The 9,139-nt window shown below is 42.5% G+C and overlaps 1 protein-coding gene across 1 annotated transcript; it reads left to right on the forward strand.

Moving 5' to 3' along the window:
* The first annotated feature begins 3,079 nt into the window (after positions 1–3,079).
* LOC112567099 lies at positions 3,080–8,740 on the forward strand. Its single transcript, XM_025243646.1, has one exon. It carries the CDS (start codon positions 5,576–5,578, stop codon positions 7,325–7,327), a length of 1,752 nt encoding a protein of 583 aa, XP_025099431.1. The 5' UTR covers positions 3,080–5,575; the 3' UTR covers positions 7,328–8,740.
* The last annotated feature ends 399 nt before the right edge of the window (positions 8,741–9,139 follow it).

Consider the following 9,139-nt stretch of genomic DNA (forward strand, 5'->3'; position numbering starts at 1 on the left):
GTTTAGTTGTTTTTAAAAAGTTAACCGCCATTCTGCGACACCAACACCCACACCTCAGTTGTAGATGGTAAATAAAGGGACATAACTGTACAGTGTAGCGAAGGCTGATAACAGCTGAGTGCTGGAACCTGAATTTAATAATTGTTATGCTCGGTGCCCTCTCCCTCTCAAAAATTAGTTGACCCTTTTGACCTTAGGGTCCCTCATTAATGTGTTAGTCAGTCTCTCTCTCGCTTTCTCTCTCTCTCGCTCTCTCGCTCGCTCTCTCGCTCTGCTGTTTGTATGAACATTTGTTTTTCTATATTTGTCTATAAATTATTAGTAATCACCTCCGCTGATTTTTTCCTTTGACCTTCGCTTACTATCCATGTCTCGTTCTTGTCTCAAGCGCTAAGAGCATGCTCTTACGAGGGCTAGCATGCACTATACAATTCTTGTATCATTATCGTCGTCCTCGTCGTCGTCATCATCATCATCATACTGATTGCACTTGAGAGAGAGAGAGAGAACGCATATTTTTTATGTCTCCACTCATGCGTGTCTGCTCGTCAGTGTCTGTCTCTTGTCCCATGGTGATTAGTGTTCAACACAGAATAAAGATTTCGCTGAAATGTGAAGACCACTGGCTTTACATTTTATTGCAGAAGGACATTGCATGCATTTATTCTAGTAAGATATATTGTGTACATGTACTTTGCCAATATGAATACCATATTACGTGAGCAATGCATTACCATGATAAGTACATTACACAGACATTGCGTGACAGTTACACTTGAAAGGCAAATGTTTGCTTCCCCTCATTGTAACAAGCTCTCCCTCCGTTTACAGCAATCCCTCATTATTACAGTCTATGAGACACTTGATTGCTATTCTCTACTGTCCTTACAGCCCCTAATAAAATAGCCTGCTAGCCCCTGATATTGTTATAAGCTAACTACCCAGTGCCCGGTCCATAATAAATTAGACTGACATCTCCTCAAGCTCCACGAGATGCTGCAAACAGGGGCTGTGGTGGGCTACACATGACAGAAAATAAAACCCACGCTGATCAAAACAGGATCCACCATACACTAGACACGAAAAATAGAATTCATTCTACACAAGACACGGAAAATACGATCCATGCCACGAGGACCTTCTCCACCAACAAAGAAAGATAACCACGGACATTTCTTGGCTTTGAAAGCAAACAACAGTTGCGCCCCTTTGATCAAGACCCGCACCTCGCGATCCGATCCGTTACATTCGTTTCTTACATCTGAGTCAAATGTCTTTAATATCATGGCTTCTTATAACTGACTCAAATCGCTAATTTTTTTATTTCTTATTTTAATGGTAAGATTTTTTACTACCGATTCTAATCTTCTCATTGCTCCGACTGTTTATTTTTTAACTGAACATAACTATGTTGACAAGTAGGGAGTTCTAAGGATTTTTTTTTTTTTTCATTCTAAACACAAGGTGACCGCATAATTCAGAACAAGACAGGAAAGATTATTTACTTCAAGCGTGGTTTTTAGTAAATACAACATCACCATCCAAAATACAATAGGGGTTGTTTTGAAAGTGCCTTTTACAACAGCGTGCAAATGTTCTAAGAGGGAACATAGATAAAATGCTTCTATAAATCACGTTGGCCATGTATTGTTTCCATGTACTCATGTTCTGACATCGTGCCAAGCCACCATCTCGCCGTCTCCATCCTCTCTTTGAACTTCTGACAGTGGAGCGATTGCCCTTTAGGTGTTAAACACTCGACGCACCGATAAGGTGCAACACGTGCAGCAGCATTGCACCGAGTGCACGACAGGAAAACACACTTTTTGCCCCTCATCTGTCAGCAGTTTCCTCTCTGTCAGCAGTCAGTGGAAGCAGCCAGTGTTCCTGTGTATCAACCTGAAGCCCGAGTAAACTGAGGAACCTACCCCGCCCTACAGGCTCCATTCGCAGCACTAATTAACTCTCCGAAATCACGAAGACGAAATAAAACCTCGTTAACTCACCTGAACTTCTGAGGTCGAAATCTAGGGACTGATTCACCCTTTGTGCAGTAAATCTCCGGGGTACAGCGAAATGTCGAAAGTGCAAGTGTAGGGAACATTGCTAGACTGTTGCTGTAACTGGATTAAACGATTGTGAGTTTAAAAAAAAAACTTCTTAAGTTCAAGTGACAACACTGCCGAAGTTAATCAAATTAGCTCTGTTAAGAAAGACTTAAGATGAACAGCACTTGAAATCTGCAAAAAACTGCGCAGCTGTCAGGTGCGTCGTTGAGGTGAGTTCAACTCAGTCAAGTAGGGTTTGCTACTGCAACGTGCTGAATGAATTAAAGTTTATTTATAGCAAATTAAGAACACGAGGATCGAAGTTTAACCTGATGTCCACTTGCTATGTCACGTGACCTGATGAGCAGGTAGGAAAGTTTCAAGGCTGTCGAGTGGCCAGGTCAAGGCCGCTCTGCGATAAGGAAATCCAACTGGAAGGTCAAGGTTCTTCCAGAACCGGTTTCTGTGTCTTTTACACTTCATGAGGCATAAACATCTTGTTGACAAATGCTGCATGTTGTTCTCCTCGACAAAGGGATTTTTTGCGTTGGACCCAAAGGACCGGATGTTCCTCAGTTTGGACTAACTTGACGGTGCACAAGCCCTGCTTCTCCCATCACGTTTATATGACGTCACCATCATCACATTCATGTGACCTTACCATCATCACCTTTATGACGTCACCATCATCACCATGCACTGTTGTACTGTTGCAGCAACAACCAACGCACCAACGATCTCCACCGCGTGACGGATGCAACTGCGCATGCGCGACACACTAATGCCCTCCACTCTCCTCCAGTTCGTGACACATCCCAAACATTAAAGGCCGAGGCCGGAATGCCCACGGCCAGTCCATCATGTGTAAGTTCGCATATAAAAGAAAAGAAGATGAGATTCTCATTTCACGAAACATCTATCTGATCAGCTTTGTGCACGAAGCTACAGACGGCGGCACGCGGTTAGAATACTGTTGTGTACATCTGTATATTGTACTTCTGTCACGGACCAGTCCGTGCCTCCTGTGTGTGTTTTTTTTGAAGCGTGTGACAGTGCTCGGGGGAGGTGTAATTCCCGTGCCTCACGTGGCTCGCGTGGCTAGGAGTGAGTAGTGTTCACCGCACGTTTTGGCGGGGTGAACTGTTTTTGAGATTCCCAACGCCACCGCCTAGACGGTCGGTTGTACTGAATGTCTGGATTATAGAACCGGGGAATCTGAGAATTTAAGTTCCTTGCCTAGACAAGGAACTTCGAGAGGAGACCCACTAAAAAGGATAACGAACTTCGAGAGGGGACCCACTAAAGTGGACAAGGTTTTCAAGAGAAGACCCTAACAGCGGCAAGGTCCAAGAGCCTTCCTATGCCTACTCCATTTTGAGTCTGACGTCCAGAGCGGAGTGCAGTCCGTCGACGTCTTGGAGTGATATTCCGGGACCCAGTGTTCGGAATTCGTAGCAGCTTGGAGTGTTTATTGTGATATTCCGGGACCCAGTGTTCGGAATACGTAGCAGCGTGGAGTGTGTATTTCTGGTGTAGCATTGTGTGAGCGCCAGATACGGATATTCTGGAGGAATACGCAGCAGCGTGGAATGTGTATTAGTGTGTTGCGGGAGTGTGTCGGTGTACCTGCACGCTCACCGTGGACGGACTGAGTGTTCCTGACGCCGAGATACGTCGGACATTTTGATGCTTACTGAAGTGACTCTGGCAGACGGTAACGTAAGTGTATTTATATTCTTTATCAGGGAGACCTTTGTACTCTGGACAAGGTTCCAGATTGGTGCTCCGACCTCCATTATCGGACTGATTAGTTACCAATGTATTATTGATGTTTTGACGAGTGAGAGGTAGAGTTGTGTATTTTATGTTTGTGTGTATATTAAACAGACGTCCCAACCTGGAAGTGATCTCGTGTCGTTTTTCGTAAAGAATGCGCAAGTCCGACGTAAGGTCGTGACATTTGGTGACCCCGACGTGATCACTTCAGGGAGGGATAGTCTCTTTGTATCCAAGTGTTTAGAAGTTTGTACACACGTCGCTCAGAAGTCGTATGTACGTTTATTAGAAGTTTGTATACATGTTCGAGAAGTTGCATGTATAAAAGTTGATGAGAAGAAGTCGAATACCCGTGGAATTAGAAGTGGTATACGAGTTGGTAATAGAATTTGGTATCAGAAGTTGTGTACACGGTTGGCAGTCAGCCAAATTTATGTATTTTGAAGTTTTCGTCTCTGTGTTTATCCCGTCTCCGATTACACGGGTCTGCCGGCTTGTATAGTTCAGCCGACAGAGAGGGCCTTAGGTCTAGTCTTGCTGTTGTGTGTGTCTATCTTTCCCACCTCTAGGAACTTTGCTTTAGAATCTTTTTCATGTTTTATGTGTTGGTTTGGGACGTTTTCTTTGTGAAATTACCTGTGTAAGTGTGAGTGAAAGTGTGTATTGCGTGTTCCACGTGCTAGGGAAGCGTAGGCTGTGAGCAGATTTGCTTTGTTGTTTTTTTTTTTTTATATTTTCCCGTCTCCAGCTCTACGGGTCTGGGGGTGTGTACAGTTCGTCCCCCCAGTAAGGGTCTAGTTTCTGTGTCTTGCCTTTGTTCTTTTTTGTGTCTTTTCACGCTCGTTTCCGCCCTCTGTCTTTTCTCTACTGCTTTTTTTTTCTTCTCTGTAGGTATCTTTTCTTGGTTTGTGTTTTAAGAAAAAGAAAACACGCCTTAGTCTTTAGTATTGCTAGAGTGTTTGAAAAGCATTTTACCTTTAACAATATTTTGTTTAAGTGTAATTTCATGTGAATGCTATTGTCAGGTTCAGACTTAGCATTATGTTGTTTTAGTTAGTAACGTTTGCTGAGAATTTGTGTTGAAATATTATCAGCAATAAGTATTGCTTGACTTAAATTTTATGTTTGCAGATTGCAAAGTTAATATTTTTTTCTCTCTGATTATTGGTGATTATTTTGATCTTGCTTGTATTGTTTTGTAGTTGTATTTCTCTTTAAATTTACCTTGAAAATTGATTATGTAGCTGAGTTGACATATCTCACTAGAGATATTGGTGGATTCTTGTGAATTAGTGAGATTAGTGGATTTTTGATGTTGAGATATGAGAACTGATTTGAAAATCTTGTGTGAAAACTTTAACTGGAATTTGAAGAAGGTTTGATAACTTGTTATGAAGCACTGATGCATTAAGTAGGAAAAGTAGAGACCCGAGCTTTCATGGATGTTATGCTGTGTGATATGTCACTATGCACACGTGATATTTAGAAATACTAAGTTGTGGGAGCAAAGCATTGCACCTTATACGTCATAAGATATTGATGTTCAATAACAAGCGAAGTTGATCTTGTTGTAATTGAGGGATTATTCACCCTTTGTTTATTGATTGTGATAGCCACTTCAGTGTTGTTATAGTTTGAAGATTGTGATCCTTTCTTTAGTCGGAATTGTGCTATTGTGCAACCCTATTGATAATCCGCTTGTTAGGATTAGTTTGTTTTTGGAAATTTGCACTTCAGCGTTAATACAGAAAATGGAAAGACTCCCAAGATTAGAAAGAGAGAGAATAGAAGACAGATTAGACAGAGAGGCTGAAATAGCAAGACTTGAAGAATACATCCATGAACTTCCCATGTTCCAGGAAGACAGAGATGATATAGATGCTTATATTGGTAGGTTTGAGGCACATGCCCGAGTATTAAAGTGGTCGGCAGAGATATGTTCCCTGAACTTGGCTCTTAAGTTGCAAGGCCGAGCCTTGAATGTTTACCATACATTGGGTCTCCAAGGAGACACCAGTTATGAGACGTTGAAGAAAGCACTGCTACTGAATTTTAATCGTCCAAGCGAAGAATATCGAGAAAAGTTTAGATCGATACGACCTCAGCCTAAAGAATCCATGACGGACTTCTTAAGAAGAATGTCCCATTTAGCGGACAAATGGATTAACTGCTCCGAAATACCTCAGGATTATCAGCACCTTAGAGATCTGTTGCTGAAAGAACAATATTATCAAAGTGTCTGTACAGATTTATCCATCTACCTACGAGAGAGGGACTCATCCACAGTTGACGCTTTGGCCGAGTATGCTGAGCACTACCGGACTGTACATTCAAACAAGTGCCTGGCAAGGAGGACAGAGACCTCCAGATTCGCAAACGTGACCTGCGATTCTCAACCATCATCTACGCCGTCACAGAGAAATAGATGTCCGACAACATCCCGTAAGAGACAGGGCTACATGAAGGCTTCTTCCTACAGAGAGAGTGGAAAAGACAAGCTATCCCCTAGATTCTTTTCAACACACCGGTTGAGGGATGATCCGAACCATCAAGCACCTCAGACTTCCTGGAGGCAATGCTACAACTGCAAACAATATGGTCACATTGCCCGGAACTGTCTTTACCAGAGGGCCCAATACCTAGGACCCAATAGAGTGATACTGAGAAGGAAGAACCAGAAAGAAGCAACATCTTCTGGCGATCGGCTTCGATGGACATCACAGCGCCAATGTTACACCTGTGAAGGATTTGGGCACATCGCCAAGAAGTGTCCTAACCATAAACACGAAGATCCCACGAGTGGAAATGAGAAAAGAGACAGCGAAGACACTAAGAATGAAATGCTTGAAGTCGCTAAGATTCAAAGTGAGATGACACAACTAAAACAACAATCAGTGCAGAGAGAATCTGATTTTCAGGAGGTTCATGATGAACTGAATAACAGAATCAATGACCTACAGAAAGCAGTAGCAGAAATTAGAGACTCGAAGGAACTTGAGAAAAGTCTGACCAAAGATCTTGAGAGTATCATTACAAGAGTGAAATCTCTGGAAGAAAACTTAGAAGCAGAAAGAGCTGCTCATCTTGAAACTAAACTTACCTCAGAAAATGTCCAGCTGCGTCTTAGAAACCTGGAGAAAACAATCGAAGCGGAGAAATCAGCTAACAAGAATGATGGGGAAGAGAAAGATTTGATAAAACAAGTGAGGGAACTTGAACAGACGTACGATGAGAGAAAAGCAATGAAAGTGTATCTTAGAAGACAAATTGGAAAAAGGAAGGAGGAAAAGAAGAAACCAGTCACAATTATCTTATTTAAGTTGAATCAGAAGAACTTAATTAAGCGAGGAAAAGTCAAGAAAAAATGGACATTTATAGAGGACTGCTGTGAGACAGCGTACAAACAATTAGAATACCAATTCCCAGTGGAATCTCTAAAGGGCACTCAGAATCAACTGGCCGATTTTCTGTCGCGATCAGAAATCGATCAACAGATCACATAAAGCAAAAGAGTTGTGTAGCTAGAAGAGAATTTCAGTTGTAAAGTCATTGAACAGATTAGTATTGTATTTTTCATTGAAAATGTATTTTTCTTGTAATGACTGATTGTTCAGAAAAGATGTTATGGTAGTTGCTGCAGACGTCATTGTACGGAAGCAATTAAAGGGACAGACACTAGAATAGCAGACGCTCTATCACGGGCGGGAATGGATCAACTAATACCTTGAAAACTACTGCTTTATGAACATTGCTGTTGTGTTTTTTTGTTTTGTTTTTTGATGAAAGAGGTATCTTATTTATCTTCATGATAAGAAATGTAAATAATTTTGTGAAATGTGAATAATGATTGTACTTGTGGTACTAAGAACAGACTTATGTATGTAAAAGGAAAGCGAAAGCTTGATTTTTCTATGCGAGACACATTGTGTTTAACTTGAGCCTAAATGAATGTTATTATAGTAACTTAGAAAAAATGTTTTGTAACATTTTTTTTATTTAGGGGAGGGAGGTATGTCACGGACCAGTCCGTGCCTCCTGTGTGTGTTTTTTTTGAAGCGTGTGACAGTGCTCGGGGGAGGTGTAATTCCCGTGCCTCACGTGGCTCGCGTGGCTAGGAGTGAGTAGTGTTCACCGCACGTTTTGGCGGGGTGAACTGTTTTTGAGATTCCCAACGCCACCGCCTAGACGGTCGGTTGTACTGAATGTCTGGATTATAGAACCGGGGAATCTGAGAATTTAAGTTCCTTGCCTAGACAAGGAACTTCGAGAGGAGACCCACTAAAAAGGATAACGAACTTCGAGAGGGGACCCACTAAAGTGGACAAGGTTTTCAAGAGAAGACCCTAACAGCGGCAAGGTCCAAGAGCCTTCCTATGCCTACTCCATTTTGAGTCTGACGTCCAGAGCGGAGTGCAGTCCGTCGACGTCTTGGAGTGATATTCCGGGACCCAGTGTTCGGAATTCGTAGCAGCTTGGAGTGTTTATTGTGATATTCCGGGACCCAGTGTTCGGAATACGTAGCAGCGTGGAGTGTGTATTTCTGGTGTAGCATTGTGTGAGCGCCAGATACGGATATTCTGGAGGAATACGCAGCAGCGTGGAATGTGTATTAGTGTGTTGCGGGAGTGTGTCGGTGTACCTGCACGCTCACCGTGGACGGACTGAGTGTTCCTGACGCCGAGATACGTCGGACATTTTGATGCTTACTGAAGTGACTCTGGCAGACGGTAACGTAAGTGTATTTATATTCTTTATCAGGGAGACCTTTGTACTCTGGACAAGGTTCCAGATTGGTGCTCCGACCTCCATTATCGGACTGATTAGTTACCAATGTATTATTGATGTTTTGACGAGTGAGAGGTAGAGTTGTGTATTTTATGTTTGTGTGTATATTAAACAGACGTCCCAACCTGGAAGTGATCTCGTGTCGTTTTTCGTAAAGAATGCGCAAGTCCGACGTAAGGTCGTGACAACTTCAAATACCGGTGTATGTGAGACTATAATGTATGAAGCAAGTGTGTGTGTGTTTCTGTGAACTTTTGGCAAAGGATGTCACACGGTTGAGGTGACTATTTCAATACGACCTTACCTCGACAGGAAGCCAGCCTCCCGGTGCCGCTCATCGTCTGGTACTTGTCTGGCATCATTGTAGCCCCAGAATCACGGAGACATTACCATTCCTCTCTCGTTTTATTGTTCGCAAACCATTTTTTCCATGCACTTTTGACAAACGATGACTGGTTTTCAGGACACTTCTAATTCTGGGGGAGTAAAGGGGGATGTGATATTTTGGGACTTTGAAGTCTGGCGGCACC

The sequence above is a fragment of the Pomacea canaliculata genome, linkage group LG6 (genome assembly GCF_003073045.1).
Source record: "Pomacea canaliculata isolate SZHN2017 linkage group LG6, ASM307304v1, whole genome shotgun sequence".
Classification (NCBI taxonomy): domain Eukaryota; kingdom Metazoa; phylum Mollusca; class Gastropoda; order Architaenioglossa; family Ampullariidae; genus Pomacea; species Pomacea canaliculata.